General features: G+C 47.0%; 1 protein-coding gene across 1 annotated transcript in view; it reads left to right on the top strand.

Moving 5' to 3' along the window:
* Positions 1-24,243, top strand: part of LOC124605756 (GTP-binding protein Di-Ras1) — a 61,285-nt gene that overhangs the window by 19,211 nt on the left and 17,831 nt on the right. The window contains exon 2 of the mRNA XM_047137642.1: positions 13,592-13,869. Within this exon, the coding sequence (XP_046993598.1) occupies positions 13,592-13,869 (278 nt within the window). The remainder of the gene's footprint in view (positions 1-13,591; positions 13,870-24,243) is intronic.

The raw sequence follows: 24,243 nt of genomic DNA, 5'->3' as shown, positions 1-24,243 counted from the left end.
GGTTAAAAACCGCCTACATAGCACAGGACTGAGAGTTGGGGTGAAAAAGCTGTGTAGTCCATGACGCGAATACACGTACTTCATTCATCCAGTATTTGAGTATGAAAGCACATAATTTCAGACCTCTACGAAACTTTTTCTCGCTTACAGCCCCCACAAAATGGCGATGAAGGGGGAAAAGTTTATAGCTTTCTACATTTTTGCCGTTCATGCAGTAAAACTGCCACAAGAAGCATGGCGTTTTAATTTATTACTTCTTTACTACTAACTGTAACTGACACATTTTGCAGACACCATTCACATATACTACTGGATGTATCTGCAAAATTATGTTATTGTAAGACACATTGTTCAGGAGTTACGACGTCATAAACATTGAGCTGCGTGAAAATGAAACTGCAGGGCGAAATTGGTTAGAGCTGTAGACAAATACGTGGTGAAATATGTTAAATATACGTGAAATATATTTGACATGTGCTCATCCTAAACCCCTGGGACGATATCAACCAAATTTGGTACACACATTAGTTACGATCTGGAAAGAAATACTGTGGTGGTAGGAACCACCAGCCTCCTACTGGGGTAGGGTTTATAATGAGGAGAGAGAAGGGGCAGGAGGAGAGGCACAAACAAAGAGAGGGAAGGAGGAGATGGACAGAGAAAGGAAAGATGAGGAGATGGACAGTGAAAGGGGGAGGAAGAGATGGACAGAGAGAGGGAGAGGAAGAGATGGGCAGAGAGAGGAGGGAGGAGAAGATAGAGAAAGAATGGAGGCAGACATGGACAGAGAGAGAGGATTTGAGGGGATATATACAGCGAGAGGGGGAGAAAGCGATGAACAGGACAGGAGAGGTAGAACTGGACAAAGAGAAGGGAAGAAGGAGATGGACAAAGAGATGATTGGAATAAATACGTATCCAGGCAATGCCAGAGTCTCACCTAGTAAATAATAAATGTTTAATTATAGAATGAAAACATTAAGAAATAATCCGTAGGATAATAATGTGGGCTATAGCAGACAGGTTAATCTTGCCTACATGTTTATTCAAACAATTTGCTAAATATATTTTCGAATGGTGACCTGACAATAATTGGAAACTCATCATAGAACTGATCCACTAAAGCACAGAATAATAGAGTGTAGTTTCAAGCAGAGCCTTCGTAAACAGTAGCACGTGCAGACTAAAGCCTGCAGCCGAGTAACAAAATCTCTAAAACCTCTAGCTATAGTCTCAAAATTCATCAGGTGCATAAAAAATCATTAAACAGCAACAAACTGATTGTCGTCGGAATTATTCAATCACTCATAACCTGACAATGACTCTAACAAGGGGAAGACCTCAGACACGGCAAACCGATTCGGCGCACATTTGGCAGGTCGCTTGCGTACAACCTAAAACAAAGGAATCTAAGATATTTTTGGTCAACACCCCAGCGTTTTTGAGAAAATCACCCCTAAACGTCATGAAGACAATTGACTCAAAAATGGAGGGATCGATTGATAATTGTAAACAGAGCATTTTTCATCATCAGGTATAGGGTCCGCAAACGCAATTTTTTTCCAGAAATGGAGGAAAGAAACTTTTGCAACTGAAGCTTCTTTATCCACATGGTAAACGCTTTTCGCCGACAGCGCCGATAGCGCAACGGCTAAAGTTACGTAAGTCCGGCTTTCGCCGCCGTGCAGTGCGGACGTGTTATTGTTTCCGCCTGCGGAGCCCGCGCGCTCGCTGTTGTTTACATTTCAGCGGCCGCCACTTACGTGTCGCTTACGTGCACTAGAACCATGGCCAACCGTTTTCGAAAATCAACATTACGATTCAACTTCTGCAACGAATACGCACGACCAAAGGCCATGGAAGTGGAACGCTTCCTACGCGACGTTGCTAAGATCCCAGCTTCCGACATCTTGGGCATCCATTTGTCCATATTAAGCAGTACGGTGTACGTCAAAGTCGTCAATGACGCGGTATGTGAAAGTGTGGTGTCACCGCCAGACACCACACTTGCTAGGTGGTAGCTTAAATCGGCCGCGGTCCATTTAGTACATGTCGGACCCGCGTGTCGCCACTGTGTGATCGCAGACCGAGCGCCACCACAAGGCAGGTCTCGAGATACGGAACAGCACTCGCCCCAGTTGTACGACGACTTTGCTAGCGACTACACTGACGAAGCCTTTCTCTCATTTGCCGAGAGACAGTTAGAATAGCCTTCAGCTAAGTCCATGGCTACGACCTAGCAAGGCGCCATTAACCGTATCTGAAGATAGTCTTATTTGTATTATCAAGAGCGATGTACCACAAGGAATAAAAGATAAGTATTCGAGGAGCTGCATACTTTTCTTATTAGCATTCAATACTTATCCTGTTCCAGAATTCAAGCCCGTCTGCGTTACATAGCGTGCATTTAGGCCTCCTTTATCTACAAGGTGTTGGCACATTTGCCAACACATCAGAAAGAATACTTCGTGACACCAACCATGGATTACGCTTTTGCCTCGCTGACGGCAATGTCGGAGCGGTCACTGTCGACCATTGCGGCTTAGGAATGCGCACCATACGAGTTTTCGAACTCTGAGCTACCGGCGGAAGATGTTATAGCGGCTTTCCGCCCCTATGGCACTGTACATGGCCACACTGCCGAACGCTGGGCGCAATTCCAAACGTACCCCGTTCTTAACGGTGTACGGCAGATCACCATCGACCTCCATCGCCACATGCCTTCTTACCTGCAAATTAGCGGGTGACGCGCGGTTGTCATATACGACGGCCAACCCAAGACCTGTTCCGGGTGCGGGAAAGAAGGCCACCTCAGATCTGGGTGTCTTCAGCGACGAATCACCCAATTGCCAGCCGCTACAGTGTCACCTCCGTCTCCGACGACGGTTTTAGCGATCACCTACGCATCGGCGCTCACTTCTCCTCCCACCGGCCGCCGCCCGTCTGATCATGTACCGGTGACCCTTCCAGCTGCTACGGGTACCGCCGACACGTCGCGCTCAAAGCCTGACGCTACTCCGGCGCCACTACCAACAGCGACGACTTCCGACACCCACCCGCCTGAACATATGGACGCCCCTACATTTGACGTTCCTGCGACGGCCTTCGTCTCAGAGCGACGCGACTCCGTTCCGTCTTCCGACACGGAGGGACGAACCCGCAAACAACGTTCACCTAAGAGGCGCAAGAGGAGGCTCCGTACGGTCTCGGAACGAGACGGATCACCTCCCCCTGATGTTCCAGAGGCCGTTCGACCCGACGAGGCCTCGGAGAACCTACACGACGATACGAATGATAACAACATGACGCCGACTGTGGCTGTGTCGATGCCTACTCTACTGGCTCGCCCAGGTGCTCCTGAACCAATGGACTCCACCGTTGCGACTGCCACCGAGACGTCCTCCGCCCCTACGACCGAAGTGGAACGTACGACCATCACAACGACAGCGCCTTCAATGGTGTGGAGTGAGGACGTCGATGAGGACCCGGACCACACGCTGGGGACAGAGTTACCCCAGACGGAAGCATAGTTACGCCGCTGATAACGCCGTCAGGTGGCGTACGGCACGACTCCGCCGTTGCCTCGCCCCTCTTCATCCTCCGCCAGTGGAGTTCCCCTCCACGGCGGGGTACGGCTCCAAACCTACCGAATAGCGACGATCAACACTAACACCATTAGCTCACCCATGAAACTTCAACTGCTGCGAGAGATGATATGGGCGTCGGACGTCGATATCGCACTACTACAGGAAGTACACTTGGCCACACTTCCAGACGTCGCGGGATATAACACTTATCCTTCTCCTGGTGACCACCTGGGACGCGGCGTAGCCATCTACGCCAGAGAAGGCATTCCAGTGGCCGATATCACATACCTACCATCTGCCAGAGGCATGGCCGTCACCGCCATGGGGACGCGTATCGCCAACATTTACGCTCCGTCAGGCTCCACCCGCAGACGCGACAGGGCACTCTTCTATTTAGAAGAAATCGCTCCTTTGTTTCTTGGACGCAGCGACCATTACTTGCTTCGGGGTGATTTCAATTGTGTCTTGCACCCTAAAGATCAAGTGCCCCACTACAACACCTGTCAAGAACTGCGTCTTGTCGTCCGAGATCTGTTGCTCCGCGACACTTGGGAAGTCCAGCACGGCGACGCGCCTGGACATACTTACGAGACGAGTCACTCCGCGAGCCGCCTTGATAGAATTTACTTCTCTCGGGAACTCACACCTGCAGTCCAAAAAAAAAAAAAAAGATATCAAATGGAACTAAACAGAGCCCGCCTCCACGTGGCGGGACACGGGCAACGGTGTGAGTGGGGACGGGAGCCGGTGTGGTGTTACTTTCAGTCACTGCGGACCCCGGACCCAGTCACAGCGGCTAAGTGGCAACATACGACCCACCATAAGAAATTAGACGGTGGGTCATAAAATATAAGCAGCTAGCGAAAAAAAAAGTCCAAAGTGCAGAACTTGGGCCCCTGGCCTTTTCGGACGACTGTGCCTACATCTGCAACATTCTCTTCCCCAGGCAAGTGGTCTGGCGTAGTCGTACACCGTGCAAGCTAAACACCTTCCATCTTCGTGATCCCCAATGTCTTCAACGTGTTACCGAGACATGGGCCACCTGTGAACTTCGCTTACCTAAATACTTCACGACCTTGACCTGGTGGCTGGAATGTGCCAAACCTGCCATTCGACGTACTTTGATTCAGTATGAAAAGGAAGTTGCTACGTGGCGCCGGCACACTACCGACTATTTCTGCGCCGTTCTCCGCGACCTGGACGCCCAACTGCCCACCCCCGACACCCAGAGGGAACGCAGCAGGATCAAGGCGCAAAGTGTAACTTTGACACGCCGTAGACTGCAGGGGGCTATGGTGTGAACCCGATGTCAAGATTCGGCGGAACAAGAACATCCGACCATGCATCATATCACCTCCTATAGGAAACATCGACGACAACAACTCATCACCGAGATCACCACCTGTTGCGGCCAGCACGTCACTTGTCAGGCCGAATCGTCAGTGCCTTTGTCGACCACTACCGCACAATGTACCAGGAGGAGACTACCAACAACCACGCTGAGGAGTCTGTGTTACCACATGTAACTCGCACCCTCACCAGCGACGAAGCGGACGAGCTGATGGAGCCAATTACGCGTCACGAAATCCACGATGCAATCACAAAGGTGCTCTGAATAAGTCACCTGGTGTCGACGGATTGCCCTTAGAATTTTATCGCGCTTTCTTCACACTAATGGCGTCACGGTGGACAACGATGTTTCATGATGGGGATCGACGTGCCGCCGTCCTTCGTCATGGGAATTATTATACCCATCCACAAGTCGACACCAGGTGTGACGACAGCACATTACCGTCCTCTGACTCTGCTTAACGCAGACTGTAAAATTTTTACACGCCTACTGGCAACGCGATGCCGCAAGGTCCTGCCTAGCATTCTATCCCCGGAACAGACAACTCCGGGCGGCTCAGTTAATATACAAACGGCCACAGGAGAATGTCGCGATTTAATTGCACTGGCAGCGGCGTGCAGACTCCGCGTCGCAGTGGTTGCCATTGATTTTGACAGCGCATTCGACAAAGTGCGGCATCTTTTTCTGTTCTCAGTGATGAACCACATGGGTTTTCCACCAGCATTTATCGACGTCATCCGGCGCCTGTACGGCACCGCCGAATCGCTGATTCAGGTTAATGGCCGTGTGGCGGGACCAGTGGCGATCCGGCTTTCCGTCCGGCAAGGCTGCCCACTTTCGACCCTACTCTATGCCATAAACGTGGAGCCACTCATCGGGAGTCTGACGAGCCACCTTTCTGGTCTCACTTTGCGACAGCACAGTTTTCGATGTCGTGCGTATGCGGACGACCTCCTTCTCTTGATCCGCTCACGGAGTGAAACACACACGGTACTTGATTTGATATCAACTTACGGCACTGCAGCGGGCAGTTACATGAATGTGGCTAAATCCGCGGCGATGGCCATTGGACGCAGCCTCTCACACGACGACTTAGCCCCTCTCCCGTGTGTACAAAAACTACGATACCTTGGTATCATTTTCACCTCCACCGTGCGCCGCTCCGCTGCCATCAATTTTCGGCGTGCACTCCAAACTATCCGCACGACGGTGCGACAAAACCTTCTCCGACGACTCGATTCTTTACTACGTGTCCACTACCTCAATCAACACGTGGCGTCCAGAATGGTCCACATTGCACAGGTCCTCCCGCTGCCATCAACTATTGGACGCAGCCTCCAGGCTCACTTCGGATACTTCCTTACGGTCCGCTACGACACGCTCACCCTTCCCCCGCGAGCGGGGGGCCTCGGCCTTGACAATGTGCGACTCCGCGTGGCGTCCTTGTACATGTCCACCATGCACAAGCAATGGCACGGGGGCACCTCCCTTACGCACAGCTTGCTGGAAATTCTTGTGCCCGCGATTATAACACCACCAGTACCAGTCGGACACATCAAGCACCATCTGACGCACATTTCTCATTTCATCGTCGACTTCAGTTATGCTCACACACACTTACCGACCACGCGTTCTCCTCTACCTAAAGATTTTTACACCCCACTCCTTCGTTCCATATCCAGCAACAATATCGTACTGAGACATCCGCCCACGCGGTGGCCCACGGTTTGGCGTCATATCACCAGCCTTATCTTCCCTCCAACGTCCGGGCAACATGGTACCAAGTCGCAAATGAAAAATTCGCCACAATCATCGTCTTCACGCCATCCGACTGAAGGACTCTCCACTTTGTTCCTTTTGCCACCTCGTGGATGACGATGTCCTCCAACTGACTTGTGCTGCCACCAGTGACGTCTGGAAACTTGCCCGACAGTTCGTTGCCTGTTACCTCCGCGTTCCGCCGGACTCGATTGACCCATGGACTTTTATCCATCATGAGAATACTTATCTCCCCGCCACCAAAAATCATGTGATTGTATGGGTCAAGGGATGGACAATCACCTACATGTATAATGATGGCGACAAATCACGCCTTGATTTCTGGCAGTACTTACAAACCGCCCACAGTGAAGTCGAACACCGACCACGCTACCGCGCCTTCTTCGCCAATTACCTACACGCGATCTTTACGTCACCCCCGCTCAGTTGGATGGTGCCACACGCCGGCAGCCCTCCCGCCCCCCTTGCTGTCATCTGAGACTTCAAAAAATGGTTCAAATGGCTCTGAGCACTATGGGTCTCAACTGCTGTGGTCATAAGTCCCCTAGAACTTAGAACTACTTAAACCTAACTAACCTAAGGACATCACACACATCCATGCCCAAGGCAGGATTCGAACCTGCGACCGTAGCGGTCGTGCGGTTCCAGACTGTTGCACCTTTAACCGCTCGGCCACTCCGGCCGGCCATCTGAGACTCCCCGCGCTACTTCCTACATTGTAACCCACAGTGGAGTAGGCGCATGGACACGCGCCTCCTTTTTTTTATGCACTATACCAGAAAACACTGGTTTCTCCCTCACTCCACTGTATATTGCTTCACACCTCTTAGCTTACATCAGTATTATTAGTCTTTTTTTTCCTACTGCTTGTTCATAAAAAAAAATTGCTCGCCTTGTGCGAGTATAATGTCTTGTGTTATTTTCACCGGAAGGATGGAGTTTCTGTTGTATTTAAGTTTGTACCAATAAAGATCTTTTGTTCATTTACCCTGTTCCTGGTAAAAAAAAAACATAATAAAAATTAATAAAATAAAATAAAAATAAATCAAAAAGCTACCTTGAGGGAGTGATTCAGGGACGGGAGGGGGCAGACATCGCGGCCAGCCCTCGGGTTCCGACCCCTGCTCGTCTTGTCTCCACCTACTCATAACTGAACACTCTTAAAAAAAAAATTAAAAATTAAGTTACTGGGTGGGGGAGCGGAAAACCCGGGTTCGAAACTCGAAGAAACCGAGCCGATGCTACTCTTTTCGTTTGTATTTTTCCATATCTCAATTGATAGGGATAGGAGGGTTAATAAGGTAAGTAAATCAATAAGGAATGATAATAATAAGGTAGGCAAACTAATTTCCCAAACGCCATGAGTTAGTAAAGTATTAAACATTCAAGCTTGTCACATGAAAACAAGTCCGAGTAAGAGTGCTGCGAATTCCTCGCGAGGGATCACAGACAGCCAACCACGCGACGCTTGTTCACAGCGAGGCACGGGACTGAATGCACGCGGGGAAAGTTATGTTTTCCCTGTTGCCTCTTCGTCATATCATAGTTGTGAACCTGGAAGAGTGAAGATGTTCAGCATGAGCCTTATAGAAGTCGTAACTCTGACTACAGACAATGAATATGACCTTCAGATGGGAGTCTATAAGGTGCAGCAGATAGCCTCAAATTACAACCTAACATTTTCGGGAGGTAAAAAGAAAGTGATAGCATTTCAAAGTAGACCGCCAGTAAGATCTAAAATAGTATTCAATAACGATATCTTGGGGCAAGTAAAGTATTTAAATATCTAGGATGCGACATTACTAACAAAGATAACCATGATGTGATAGAAAATTAAATAAACTTCCATTTGTGAACCCTTGTAAAAAGTTTGTGGAATAAAACCAGAAAAGAAACCCATCTCAAATTTCATAGAACAATAGCAGAACCAACCCTTAGTTATGGAAGTGAAGATTGGGCACAACAAGACACCAAGAAAGTAGAATACAGACTCAAGAAATGAGATTTATAAATAGAGTGGAAGGATGTAAAAGAGAATGTCAAAAAATAAATGAAGATATAATGAAAGATTGAGGAACATGTAACCTAAAGGAGAAAATAAAGGAAAACATGAGAAAATCGAAGGAACATGTAGACCATATAAATGGAGGATAAAGGCTCTCAATTATATACACGCTGAAAGAGGGAATGTAGGAAGACCATGCAAAAGAGGAATATCGTAACAGGCAATTTAACTAATACATGAAGTGAAGAAGAAGAACCAAGTCCCAGAATGTTCCAGAAACGCGAAGGTTAAAAAAAAGTTATTGTAAGTAGCAGGACGCAAACCAGCGCACCAGCTGCACCACTGTCTACAACGCCGCCATGAACATGTCAATTTGTAAACGTGTCTTTTTAACTTAGATCTTCTGAAGTGACAATCTGTCATTACCTTACATTCAGTTATAGCAAATCGTTCCAGTACCGACCCGTTTTCGAGAGGTCTTCTATGTACTTGTCTTTTGAAACAGCGTACAACCATAGGACATAAGTTATAATATGAAACCCATCAAATACGAAGTTCAGGTGAAACGATGAAATTCGATATGGTAGCTCCCACTTCTCAGTACACGATAAGACAACGAAAGTCGGTCGAAAGTGGACATGTTCACGTCATAGTGACGTCACAGAGAGGTATTGCCGCGGTGAGCCTAACGCATTCCTCAGCTGGCATGCCGCCAGAGTTTCCGTGTCTTTGGGATTTCCAAGCAGGCTGCTCTGCCCACCGGCCTGCACCAGGCCTACTCCAGACCTCGCCTGCACCGCTTGGCTGCTCTGACAGCGCCAACTAGATTAAGGAGGCCTCTACACCGAGCAGCCCACCTACAAAGAGCAGGAACACAAGTCTTGCCTGCTTGTAGGCAGAAACTCTTTTTTTTTCTTGCTGAGTATTGTATTTTTAGAGACTTACTTCATTTTCATATTCGTAAACGCTCAATATCATATTTTGTAAATGTTTCTGTTAGATATTTGTGAACTACTAGTTGAATTATCTAAACGACCTCAGTGTTGAGCCATTTCTGTTAGGCTAGCCTTTCTTTATTCGAATCACATAATTCAGAAAGCAGAGTTTTTATTCTCAAACGACCAAACAATAAAATACCAAACAGTGCCCCCTCTCTAATCACTGGGCGACTCTACAATTTCTGCCTTCCTTTCATCTGAGATTCGAAAACCTTGTCGTTAGTCTGCTGAACCACTAATCCAGCACCTACTAAACACAACGCCTTGTTAAATTTCTACGAGCAGGTCGGATGACATCGTAACAATGTCCGTGTATGTAGTGCTCTAAATCAAGAACAAAACAATCTCTCCAGACACGTTACATGAAGCACACCAAAGGTCACTACGATACGCTCTTGTTCCGTGTCAAGCTCCATTTTCACAGCAAGCAAACAACTAAAATAGAACACCAAACAGTAACACGTTGTAAGCAAAAATTCGCAGGCTAGTGTTACACCCACAATCCAACAAGAAATTAGTGTTTCGTGTCCTCTAACCTCTGTGAATTCAACTAAAACTTATTGAAACATACGTGGAAAACCTAAGTACTACTCCCGAGTAGAAGCTGTCGATTTGCTGTTGCCTGTCACAGTCTGTTAAAGTACCACAAAGCGATATCCTTCCGTACAGCCATTCCTCCATAGCCACCCTTACTCAAATTGTCCAATGAAGTTATGCTATAACTGATTTAACACGGCACATACGAGTATAGCGAAGGTATGTCACAAAATCTAGCAGTTTAGTCGCCCTGAAGAGGAATCGAAATGTCGGTTGTAAAGTTGTTTCAGTGGTTTGCAATGGCGCGGCCAGACACCCAATTTGGTTCTATCCAATTGCACTGACCGTGCAAGCTCACGAACTTAGGTTATTACTGGCGGTGGGTTCATCGAACCACCTTCAAGCTATTTCTCTACCGTTCCATTCTCTAATAGCGCCTGGGAAAAATTAACATATAAAGTTCTCCGTGCGAGCTCTAATTTTTCTTAGTTTATTATGATGATCATTTCTCTCTATGTAGATGGGCGCCAACAAAATATTTTCACATTCGGAGGAGAAAGTTGGGACTGAAATTTCGTGAGAAGATCTCGCCGCAACGAAAAACGCCTTTGTTTTATTGATTGCCATCCCATTTCTCGTATCATGTCCGTGGCACTCTATCCCCTATTCCGCGATAATACGAAACGAGCTGCCGTTCTTTGAACTTTTTCGATGTCCTCAGTGTATCCTATCTGATGTGGAGCCCACACCGCGCAGCGAAACTCCAGAAAAGGACGGACAAGTGTAGTGCAGCAGAGTCTTTAGTAGTACGTCCTGCCAATAAATCGCAGTCTTTGGTTAGTTTTCCCCGCAACATTATCTATGTGCTCGTTCCAATTTAAGTTATTCCTAATTGTAATCCTTAACTATTTAGTCATTTATCGTTAACCGAAATTCCTTTTAGTACTCATGTAGATGACTACACTCTTTTCATTATTTAAAATCATCTGTCACGTGTCGCACCATACAGATATCTTGTCTGAATCCTTCCGCAGTTATTTTTGATCATCTGAAGATTTTACAAGATCGTAAATGACAGCATCATTTGCAAACAATCTTAAGAGGGCTGTTTAGATTGTTCCCTAAATTATTACGTAGATCAGGAACAGCTGAGGGCGTAAAACACTTCCTTGGGGACCGTCACATGTTATTTCTTTTTTACTCGATGACTTTCTGCCAGTTCCTACGAATTGTGACTTCTCTGACAAGAAATCATGAATCCAGTCGCACAACTGAGACGATTCTTTGGAGGCACGCAATTCGATTAGAAGTCGCTTCTGAGGAACGGTGTCAAAAGCCTTCCGGAAATCTAAAAATATGGAATTATTTTAACATCATGTCTCCACAGCACTGATTCCTTCGTGAGGATAAACAACTAGCTGTGTTTCACAAGAACGATCTTCAAACATTATTTTATGTGCATATGGTACAGTTCCAGGCATGGCTTTGTTATAAAAACTTTCTCTGCCAAATCCCTGTGAAACCCTTCGAAACCAATAATCTAAATTGTGAAATACCGTGTATCGCCTTCAGCAAAGGCCCCATAGGGTACTCCAGAATTACTCTCACATCTAATCATGTTCGGGTGTGCAGCCAGATCCGGTCGACTTTCTTCGACGATATTTTCCGGCGAGAGACGTTCGGCCATCTTCGGCTGAGTAGATAACTACTGAAGAGCCCAGGTGCATTCACGGTATTTATGCCGAATCTCCCGAGTCTCGTGCATGCGATATACACTGGCGTGTTTCGGCGCGTGCATCAGGTAAATGTAAATGCCGTGTGACTAGGGCCTCCCTTCGGGTAGACCGGTCGCCTGGTGCAAGTCTTTTGAGTTGACGCCACTTCGATGACTTGCGTGTCGATGGGAATGAGACGATGATGATAAGGAGAACACAACACTCAGTCCCTGAGCAGAGAGAAAATCTCCGACCCAGCCGGGAATCGAACCCGGGCCCATTGGTACGACAGTCTGTCGCGCTCACCACACAGCTGCCGGGGGCGGACATGCGTCAGGTGTTGACATGCGAGGGACTGCCGAGTTGTGTGTGCTGACCTCGGTGATGGAAGTGAGAGGTGAACTAATCATTGCGTGTCGAATGACCCCGTCTATTCCGCTGTGACTGGATAATTTTAATTACAGGATTCCAAGTTTTATCCAGTTGAAAACCGTTGTCACGATTTCTAAGACCATCGACAAGACGTATTTCCACTGATTCTTTGATTAACTGGAAAAATTTTTGACTACTGCATTCCACTGCATGTCCCATGGATTTTAACGGTTCCGTAGACGGTGTATCTTTCATGTTCTGCACAACGCTCTTGATAGTTCGCATCGTCTGGCGTATATATCCAGCACCACGCTCACAGGGAATTTTGTAAACGCCCTTTTTTTCAGTTGTAAGTCGTCTTAAAGGGATCCAGCTAGGGCCATGCTCTTCGCTGGAGGGCGGAAGATAACCTTGATTTTATTTTTCTTAAGCAGTCTGCCTATTTTATCAGAAGACACATTCCTCTGTTGTTATAGCTGTGCATGGCCTTTGCGTTAAATGAAGCCATTCTCTTTAAAGACGTTCTCCAAGTGGTCTAATAATGCGTACGGGTTTTCATCGCCCCATATTACGTGGGTCCAATGTAGTAAGGCACTGAGAACACCGACAGTTTGCGAGGACGGACGGCAGCTAGACGCCTGGAGATACAGATATGTGTGCGTGCGTTTTCTGTACGCCAATTGTCCCAATGACCCATTATTCTTACGGCGCACTAGCACGTCTAGAAAGGGTAAAGTCTCACCATTCTCAACCTCCAACGTAAATTTGACATTCTCATGTAATGAGTTTAAGTGACAAAAGAATTTCTCCATTTTTGATTTCCATAAGGCCATACAGTAAAAGTTTCATCTACATAACGCCATAAAACCGTAGGATTTAAAACAACAGACTCAAGTGCTTTCTCCTGAAAGCCACCACAGGGGACAAAGGGCTCTCCATGGCGATGCCGTCCTTTATTCAAAGAATTCGTTACTAATTAAGAAGTAGATAGAGGAAAGAGTATGTTCAGACAGGGCCGTCAGTATACTGAGTTCTGTCTTTTAGAATGCCCTGAATCTAGCCACAAATCTGATCCGATGGTTGACAAGCTTGTATTTTCAAGATGTAATGGTGCACCTCATTGTTTGGCGATCTATGTTGCGGTGCAGCTCACCTGCTGGAACATCATGTGTATACGTTTAGTGCTGGAGGCTTTCGTGTAGTTGCACGGCACGTAAAGCACGTGTAAGCAGTGAGTGTTGTCGGCAGGTGGACATCCTGGACACGGCGGGGGACATGCAGTTCCCCGCGATGCGGCGGCTGAGCATCGCGACGGCGCACGCCTTCCTGCTGGTGTACGCCGTCACGTCGTCGGCGTCGTTCGCCACGGTGAAGCGCTGCCTGCAGGAGGTGCGCGAGCAGCGGCCAGACTTCCAGGAGATCCCCATCGTCGTCGCGGGCAACAAGCTCGACCTGGCCGCCACGCACCGCGAGGTCGCCATTGAGGACGTCTCCGAGTGGCTCTTCTGCGAGCTCCCCAAGCTCAGGTGCGCTCTGCTCTCCCCTTACTGCCACTTGCGTTTCACTTGTAACCTCCAAAATACTCAACCTGTGATCATGTACAGGGGCGGACAGAAGAACGAGGGGCGTTTGAAAAATCCGTGCAAAGTCCGAGAGATGGCACCACCGGCGCGTATCGAGGTCATGTTTAGTTAGTAGCATCTTTCGAAAGAACGCGCAGCAAGTTTCAGCCATATTGGTCTATTTCTTTGAGTTTGGCATTCGTGTGAATCAAGGAAGTCGAGTGATTGTCAAAAAATGGACGAAAAAGAATTTCGTGTAGTGGCTAAACATAACTTTATAACAGACAAAACGCCTCAGGAGACTAAAGAGAAGCTTGATAAACATTACGGTGACTCTGCAACTTCGATTAGAACAGTTTATAAGCAGTTTAAAAATTTTCGGAGTGGCCATATGGGTACAAGTGATGCTGAACGTTCTGGACGCCCTATCGAGGTTACGTCTCCAGTAATCATTGATAAAATCCATGATATGGTGATGGATGACAGAAGAGTTAATTAAGGTGCGTGAGATTGCTAGTGCTGTGGGCATCTCGAATGAACGGGTACATAATATTTTGCATAAACATTTGAACATGAGATAGCTATGCGCAAGATGGGTTCCGCGATTGCTCACGCTTGAGCAAAAACAGAATCGTGTGAAGTGTTGCAAGGATGGTCTGCAGCTGTTCAGGAAGAATGCGCAGGCCTTTAAGCGTCATTTCGTCACTGTGGATGAAACATGGATACATTGCTATACTCCTGAGACCAAAGAATAATCTAAACAATGCGATAATCGGCACCAAAAAAGGCGAAAACCATTCCTTCGGCCGGAAAGGTTATGGCGACTGTCTTTTGGGATCCGCAAGGGATAATCCTCATCGACTATCTGGAAAAGGGTAAAACTATTACAGGTGCTTATTATTCAACGTTATTGGACCGTCTGAAACTCGAGCTACCTGAGCTGCAAGAAAAAACGCCGGCGATTGGACCGCAGAAAAGTCCTTTTCCATCACGACAATGCACCAGCACACACCTCAGCAGTTGTGGTCGCAAAATTAATGGAAATAGGACTCCAACTCGTTTCACATCCCCCCTATTCTCCAGACTTGGCTCCCTCGGACTACTATTTGTTCCCCAATTTGAAGAAATGGCTGGCGGGACAAAGATTTTATTTAAACGAGGAGGTGATTGCAGCAACTAATAGCTATTTTGCAGACTTGGACAATTCCTATTATTCGGAAGGGATCAATAAATTAGAACAGCGTTGGACGAAGTGTATAAATCTAAAAGGAGACTATGTCGAAAAATAAAAAAGTTTACCCCAAACACATAAGTAGTTTTTATTTTTGCACGGACTTTTCAAAGGCCCCTCGTATATACAAATGTCAACTGTATGCTACTAGAAGAGAACATTTAACTACCAAAACGTACACCTTAAAATAAATAAATCTCTTCTATGTTTTTAACAAATCATTGTTTCATTTTAATGTCACGTGTATTTACTTACATTAAACACGATTACATTTTCGTTATGAAAACTGTATAATGTTCTCCCAACAATAGGACTAAACAAAACACAGCGCTCTACTACGCCATTAAAACCACATAATGGGCAAGTAGTAAGGTGCACTACTCTGACAATTCCGAGAAAATCGCAAAAGAAGTTTTATTAGTCTATTATGTACCCGATGTACCTGTGAGAAGGTGGCGACCGTACGAAGTCATTTGGTCACGTGGTTAACAAGATGATCGTGGGCGAGACGACTGTTCGAATCCCGCAACACTTACTTTTAGTCTATATTTTTATCACTAGTCACATTATTTAATTTGTATGACATTATAGAGGTAATGGAATGAAAAAAATACATGCATTTTCGTGAAGTGATAGTGAATTTCATATGTTATTTGACTATTTACTACTTTTAATTAGTTTCAAGAACGAGGGACAGGTTTCGAAAGCCCAAGTCAAACCTCAATAAATAATGATGCGACTGACAATATTTAGTAATATACACTCCTGGAAATGGAAAAAAGAACACATTGACACCGGTGTGTCAGACCCACCATACTTGCCCCGGACACTGCGAGAGGGCTGTACAAGCAATGATCACACGCACGACACAGCGGACACACCAGGAACCGCGGTGTTGGCCGTCGAATGGCGCTAGCGGCGCAGCATTTGTGCACCGCCGCCGTCAGTGTCAGCCAGTTTGCCGTGGCATACGGAGCTCCATCGCAGTCTTTAACACTGGTAGCATGCCGCGACAGCGTGGACGTGAGCCGTATGTGCAGTTGACGGACTTTGAGCGAGGGCGTATAGTGGGCATGCGGGAGGCCGGGTGGACGTACCGCCGAATCGCTCAACACGTGGGGCGTGAGGTCTCCACAGTACATCGATGTTGTCGCCAGTGGTCGGCGGAAGGTGCACGTGCCCGTCGACCTGGGACCGGACCGCAGCGACCCACGGATGCACGCCAAGACCGTAGGATCCTACGCAGTGCCGTGGGGGACCGCACCGCCACTCCCCAGCAAATTAGGGACACTGTTGCTCCTGGGATATCGGCGAGGACCATTCGCAACCGTCCCCATGAAGCTGGGCTACGGTCCCGCACACCGTTAGGCCGTCTTCCGCTCACGCCCCAACATCGTGCAGCCCGCCTCCAGTGGTGTCGCGACAGGCGTGAATGAAGGGACGAATGGAGACGTGTCGTCTTCAGCGATGAGAGTCGCTTCTACCTTGGTGCCAATGATGGTCGTATGCGTGTTTGGCGCCGCGCAGGTGAGCGCCACAATCAGGACTGCATACGACCGAGGCACACAGGGCCAACACCCGGCATCATGGTGTGGGGAGCGATCTCCTACACTGGCCGTACACCACTGGTGATCGTCGAGGGGACACTGAATAGTGCACGGTACATCCAAACCGTCATCGAACCCATCGTTCTACCATTCCTAGACCGGCAAGGGAACTTGCTGTTCCAACAGGACAATGCACGTCCGCATGTATCCCGTGCCACCCAACGTGCTCTAGAAGGTGTAAGTCAACTACCCTGGCCAGCAAGATCTCCGGATCTGTCCCCCATTGAGCATGTTTGGGACTGGATGAAGCGTCGTCTCACGCGGTCTGCACGTCCAGCACGAACGCTGGTCCAACTGAGGCGCCAGGTGGAAATGGCATGGGAAGCCGTTCCACAGGACTACATCCAGCATCTCTACGATCGTCTCCATGGGAGAATAGCAGCCTGCATTGCTGCGAAAGGTGGATATACACTGTACTAGTGCCGACATTGTGCATGCTCTGTTGCCTGTCTCTATGTGCCTGTGGTTCTGTCAGTGTGATCATGTGATGTATCTGACCCCAGGAATGTGTCAATAAAGTTTCCCCTTCCTGGGACAATGAATTCACGGTGTTCTTATTTCAATTTCCAGGAGTGTAGTAAGTCACAATGTGCCGACCACAAGAGTAACGTACAACTACTCGTCGGATGTGTTCTCGACATCATATGTTGCAGGATGGTATATGTATGAATTCCTAAGGGACCAAACTGCTGAGGCCATCAGTTCCTAGACTTACACACTATTTAAACTAACTTATGCTAAGAACAACACATATACCCAAGCGCGAGGGAGGACTCGAACCTCCGGCGGGAGGGGCTGCTGTATGGTATTGGTCGTACAGACATGGAACGCACAAATTGAAACAGCATCTACTACATCGAATGAATGCAATTTACCCGCATTTACAGGAAATGTTTTGCGTTTCTAAGGGAAAACATATCTTGTTGAGGCCGGCCGGAGTAGCCGAGCGGTTAAGGGCGCTACAGTCTGGAACCGCACGACCGCTACGGTCGCAGGTTCGAATCCTGCCTCGGGCATGGATGTGTGTGATGTCCTTAGGTTAGTTAGGTTTAAGTAGTTCTAAGTTCTAGGGGACTTATGACCACAGCAGTTGAGTCCCATAGTGCTCAGAGCCATTTGAACCATATCTTGTTGACATTTTGAAAAAATTCTCCTTCTTCCGACAATTTGGATGCAACCCACATATGACTAGTGATGAAAAAAATGCAGACTAAAAATTAAGTTTGAGCGGGAGTCGAACCGTCACCTCATACACGTTTGGCTTACGATGCTTTTTTTTTTTCTTTGCATTTTGTTCGGTATTGTTCGTTGCGCTTGGTCTGCGTGGACGTCACGGGACATCCATTCAGGTTGATGGTTGATTCCTTTACTCAGTTTTTTTATTACAGAGGGCGAGCAGCCCTCTGACCGAACACGCAGAGCTACCGTGCGGCTACCACTTGACCATTATGAACTGAAACGTCTGATAGATACAGCACGTAAGAGACGCGTAAAACTTCTCTTGCGATTTTCTCGGAACTGCCAGAGTAGTGCACTTTACTACCTGCACATTATGTTGCTTTAATGGTCTATTAAAGGTGTACGAAGTCTGACGTAAATCTGCGGGTTTCTACCGTATTCCTTGCACTTGCGGCTTGCCATATATTGGCCAGACTATCAAGACTGTGGAGGACCGGTGTACTGAGCATAAGCATCATGCACGCTTACAGCAGACGAGATAATCGACTGTTGCAGAACATTGTCTTGGAACCGGTCATGCAATGGAATATAACCACGCGGCCATTCTGTCAGGCGTTTCCAGTTGCTTATTAAGAAAGTAGTTGAAACTAAATAAAGATGAAAATTGAGATGAGGTTTTTACTGAAATTCTGCCTGTACTTCTGCTTCCTACCTTGTCAAAAATCAAGGGCAAAGAGTTAACTCTGCCTCAACCGTTGTTTAGTAATTTTCACTATCGATAACTTGTGGCCTCGGTCATCTCTGGCAGTGTGATGGCGCTAGTGTTTACAGACAGAGTGCGCGCGCGTTTGTGTGTGTTTTTATCTTTCCGGCATTGCTCTGCGTATCGACGTCTCAAATTCATTTGCACGGCGCTTACTTCCTGCAGCTTTGCCTTGAAAACGACAGAGTGTGCACCTGTCGAAATATCGGCGGTTGTCCACGACGTCAGCTGCCTGCAATCCCTTAAGTTATTACAATAATGTATACGCCGTGATAAACTCAGGTCTCTCTTTCAGTCCCGTTTTACATGTGGCGTTTCCCGGCCCTGCCTTCCGATTCTTGCCAAATGTTCTCGCTCAGGTTCAAATTGGGAGACTGGGGTGTGTGTTTTGGATGTGTGAGATCTGTTGTAGATGATCGTAACCTAGCTACTTCAGAGTATGCTTAGAATGGTTGTCTTGTTGGAAACAAAAATTATTTCAAAGATTTACGTTTTGTGGGCTTCTGTGTAGATGTTTTTGTAGTATAATCTTATAAACATTCTTGTTCATGTCGCCATCAATGAAAGCTTGCTCACCCACATCGCTTGACGCCATACATCGCCATACCATTACGCTGCCGAACCCGCTGTTCGACCGTAGCTTCCATATTTTTAGTAAGCTAATCGGTATTCATCTGGCTGCACACCTAATCGGCAATCCCTCGCTATACAAAGAACTTGCTTTCATTTGACAATAACATATGATCGCGGAACTCAGTTTTCCTTGTTACATACTCATTGACAAATACCGAACGCTCGTTCTCGTTTGCTTTACTTACATACGGTCTTCTTCTTGGCGTTCTGGAATTGCACTCGGAACTGTTCAGGACCCCACGAACTCTTCTTTTATGAACCACCTTCCCAAGATGTTCTTCAGATGTGCTCCAATTTCTGTTGCTTTATTCTGGGATTTTGCTTCACTGTTTTCATCACTTTGTCCTTTATCTCTGAAAGTAAGTTTCGGCGGAGCACCTATCGTAGGCTGATTCACTATGGTATTCGTCGTGTTATAATATTGAACGACAAACCACGCAGTTGACGGATTTCTTCTCCAATTTCTTTATCAGTCTTATAACGTTCAAGCACACGCAAGATGGTTGTTCCCTCCTCTAAGGCCGTATCTTTTCCTTTCCGTCCCAAGTGGACTGTGGCCACTCGCAGCAGAACTTGCTCGTACTGTGTGCCAGCAGGCGAACGAGGAGCTCTGAAGGTACAAACATATCATTAGGATTTGCACCGTCTACTGAGTTTATTGCTGTATCATAGAGCGCCTTTGAATACATGTGTGGTTAAGGTAACGTTCTTATGGAAAATATAATACTTGTCGAATAATACACACGCATTTTTGTCATTCGTGCACTGTATATGAGGCACACGATAACGGGTCAATTGAATCACGACTTAATGAATAATTCCATATTCTGTGTCGAATAACTGAACATTAAAAAGCTGCATATCAACAGATTCGAATACGTCCGTCCGCCTCTGTAGTCCTTGTCTATAGGAATATGTTCACCCTCAACACCACGTATTTTTCTCAGCGATGGATGACTTGTTGGATGCTTTGCTTGTATAAATCCCTTAGTATGAAGGGCAACATGGCGACTGATGAAAACGCAACAGCTGCGTCAAAATGATTTATTGCGCACGACCAGTTTCGTGTGATTATAGTCACCTCTTCCGGTAAGTAATGGTTGATCTTTCAGTACATACTGTCTTTAAGAGTGTAAATACACGGTCCAGTCACATTAATGTGACCACCGCCTATGTCCGACGTGAACGTGCAATAACGTCTTGCAGACGGCCGGTCGCAACAGTTGCATTGGAGGGTATATAGATGGTGTTTATAAATGAATATCGGGTTTTTAACGCTTTATAATGTTTATTACATTAATGGGGCCCCTTAGGGATATTGCTGCAAGGGAGGGGAAGGAAACCAAAGTGCACTCCGTGTGCATACCGGGGGGAGTCATTCCAGGTGTGGAAAGGTTCCTTCCGGATGCCATGAAGGGTACAGGGTGCACCCATCTGCAGGTGGTCGCTCATGTCGGCACCAATGATGTGTGTCGCTGTGGATACGAGGAAGTCCTCTCTGGCTTCCGGCGGCTATCTGATTTGGTGAAGACTGCCAGTCTCGCTAGCGGGCTGAAAGCAGAGCTCACCATCTGCAGCATCGTCGACAGGACTGACTGCGGACCTTTGGTACAGAGCCGAGTGAAGGGTCTGAATCAGAGACTGAGACGGTTCTGCGACCGTGAGGGCTGCAGATTCCTCGACTTGCGCCATAGCGTGGCGGGGTTTCGGGTTCCGCTGGGTAGGTCAGGAGTCCACTACACACAGCAGGCGGCTACACTGGTAGCAGGGGTTGTGTGGGGTGGACTGGGCGGTTTTTTAGTATAGATGGCCTCAAAGGGTGCGGGGCAAAGTCAGGACACGCGGGGACCAAGCAGCAATCGGTATTGTAATTGTAAACTGTCGAAGCTGCATTGGTAAAGTACCGGAACTTCAAGTGCTGATAGAAAGCTCCGAAGCTGAAATCGTTATAGGTACGGAAAGCTGGCTGAAGTCAGAGATAAATTCTGCCGAAATTTTTACAAAGGCACAGACGGTGTTTAGAAAGGATAGATTGCATGCAACCGGTGGTGGCGTGTTTGTCGCTGTTAGTAGTAGTTTGTCCTGTAGTGAAGTAGAAGTGGATAGTTCCTGTGAATTATTACGGGTGGAGGCTACATTCAACAACCGAGCTAGGTTAATAATTGGCTCCTTTTACCGACCTTCCGACTCAGCAGCATTAGTGGCAGAACAACTGAGAGAAAATCTGGAATACATTTCACATAAATTTCCTCAGCATGTTACAGTATTAGGTGGAGATTTCAATTTACCAGATATAGACTGGGACACTCAGATGTTTAGGATGGGTGGTAGGGACAGAGCATCGAGTGACATTATACTGAGTGCACTATCCGAAAATTACCTCGAGCAATTAAACAGAGAACCGACTCGTGGAGATAACAAATGGTTCAAATGGCTCTGAGCACTATGGGACTCAACTGCTGAGGTCATTAGTCCCCTAGAACTTAGAACTAGTTAAACCTAACTAACCTAAGGAAATCACAAACATCCATGCCCGAGGCAGGATTCGAACCTGCGACCGTAGCGGTCTTGCGGTTCCAGACTGCAGCGCCTTTAACCGCACGGCCGTGGAGATAACATCTTGGACCTACTGATAACAAACAGACCCGAACGTTTCGACTCTGTAAGCGCGGAACAGGGAATCAGTGATCATAAGGCCTTTGCAGCATCCCTGAATATGGAAGTAAATAGGAATATAGAAAAAGTGAGGAAGGTTTATCTGTTTAGCAAGAGTAATAGGAAGTAGATTTCAGACTACCTAACAGATCAAAACGAAAATTTCTGTTCCGACACACAATGTTGAGTGTTTATGGAAAAAGGTCAGGGCTATCGTAAAATTCGTTTTAGACGGGTACGTGCCGAGTAAAACTGTGAGGGACGGGAAAAACCCACCGTGGTTCAACAACAAAGTTACGAAACTACTGTGAAAGCAAAGAGAGCTTCACTGCAAGTTTAAACGCAGCCAAAACCTCTCAGACAAATAGAAGCTAAACGATGTCAAAGTTAGCGTATGGAGGGCTATGCGTGAAGCGTTCAGTGAATTCGAAAGTAAAATTCTATGTACCGATTTGACAGAAAATCCTAGGAAATTCTGGTCTTACCTTAAATCAGTAAGTGAATCGAAACAGCATATCCAGACACTCTGGGATGATGACGGCATTGAAACAGAGGATGACACGCGTAAATTCGATTCTACACAGAGTACGCGAAAGAACTTGCCCCCTCTTCTAACAGCCGTGTACCGCAAGTCTCTAGAGGAACGGAAGTTTCCAAATGATTGGAAAAGAACACAGGTAGCCCCAGTTTTCAAGAAGGGTCGTCGAGCAGATACACAAAACTATAGGCCTATATCCCTGACATCGATCTGTTGTAGAATTTTAGAAAATGTTTTTTGCTCGCGTATCGTGTCATTTCTGGAAACCCAGAATATATTCTGAAGGAATCAACATGGATTCCGGAAACAGCGATCGTGTGAGACCCAACACGCTTTACTTCTTCATGAGACCCAGAAAATATTAGATACAGGCTCCCAGGTAGATGCCATTTTCCTTGACTTCCGGAAGGCGTTCGATGCAGTTCCGCACTGTCGCCTGATAAACAAAGTAAGAGCCTACGGAATATCAGACCAGCTGTATGGATGGATTGAAGAGGTTTTAGCAAACAGAACGTAGCATGTTGTTCTCAATGTAACCTTTGGCGTGCTACAGGGGAGTGTTATGGGGCCATTGCTTTTCACGATATATATAAATGACCTAGTAGATAGTGTCGAAAATTCCATGCGGCTTTTCGCGGATGATGCTGTAGTATACAGAGAAGTTGCAGCATTAGAAAATTGCAGCGAAATGCAGGAAGATCTGCAGCTGATAGGCACTTGGTGCAGGTAGTGGCAACTGACCCTTAATATAGACAAATCTAGTGTATTGCGAATACATAGAAAGAAGGATCCTTTATTGTATAATTGTATGTAGCGGAACAAACACTGGTAGCAGTTACTTCTGTAAAATATCTGGCAGTATGCGTACGGAACGATTTGAATTGGAATGATCATATAAAATTAATTGTTGATAATGCGGGTGCCAGGTTGAGATTCATTGGGGGAGTCCCTAGAAAATGTAGTCCATCAACAAAGGAGGTAGCATACAAAACACTCGTTCGACCTATACTTGAGTATTGCTCATCAGTGTGGGATCTGTACCAGGTCGGGTTGACAGAGGAGATAGAGAAGATCCAAAGAAGAGCGGCGCGTTTCGTCACATGGTTATTTGGTAAGCATGATAGCGTTACGGAGATGTTTAGCAAATTCAAGTGGCAGACTCTGCAAGAGAGGCGCTCTGCATCGCGGTGTAGCTTGCTGTCCAGGTTTCGAGAGGATGCGTTTCTGGATGAGGTATCGAATATATTGCGTCCCCCCACTTATACCTCCCGAGGAGATCACGAATGTAAAATTAGAGAGATTCGAGCGCGCACGGAGGCTTTCCGGCAGTCGTTCTTGCCGCGAACCATACGCGACTGGAACAGGAAAAGGAGGTAATGACAGTGGCACGTAAAGTGCCCTCCTCCACACACCGTTGGGTGGCTTGCGGAGTATGAATGTAGACGTAGATGTAGACAAGCCGATTGTTTTTCCTCTGCAGGATGGCATCTACCAGAAGGACAAAGCAACGTGGCACGCATCTCGCCGTGTACCAGCACGGTTCGAAGAGCGCCTGGATGAGTTAATAGTACTTCCCTGGCCACCAAGCTTCCCGAATTTATGCCCAATTTTGAATCTGTGGAACCACATTAAGCGGGCTGTTCGCACCGTGGAGCCTCATCCTAGAAACCTAGCGCACCCGGCCACAGCGCGGTAGTCGGCATGGCTCCACATCCCTGTCGATACCTTCCAG

This window comes from Schistocerca americana, chromosome 3, assembly GCF_021461395.2.
Source record: "Schistocerca americana isolate TAMUIC-IGC-003095 chromosome 3, iqSchAmer2.1, whole genome shotgun sequence".
In the NCBI taxonomy this organism is placed as follows: Eukaryota; Metazoa; Arthropoda; class Insecta; order Orthoptera; family Acrididae; genus Schistocerca; species Schistocerca americana.
Note: the sequence above shows the minus strand (reverse complement) of the source record. Positions and strands in the feature narration are given on the sequence as shown.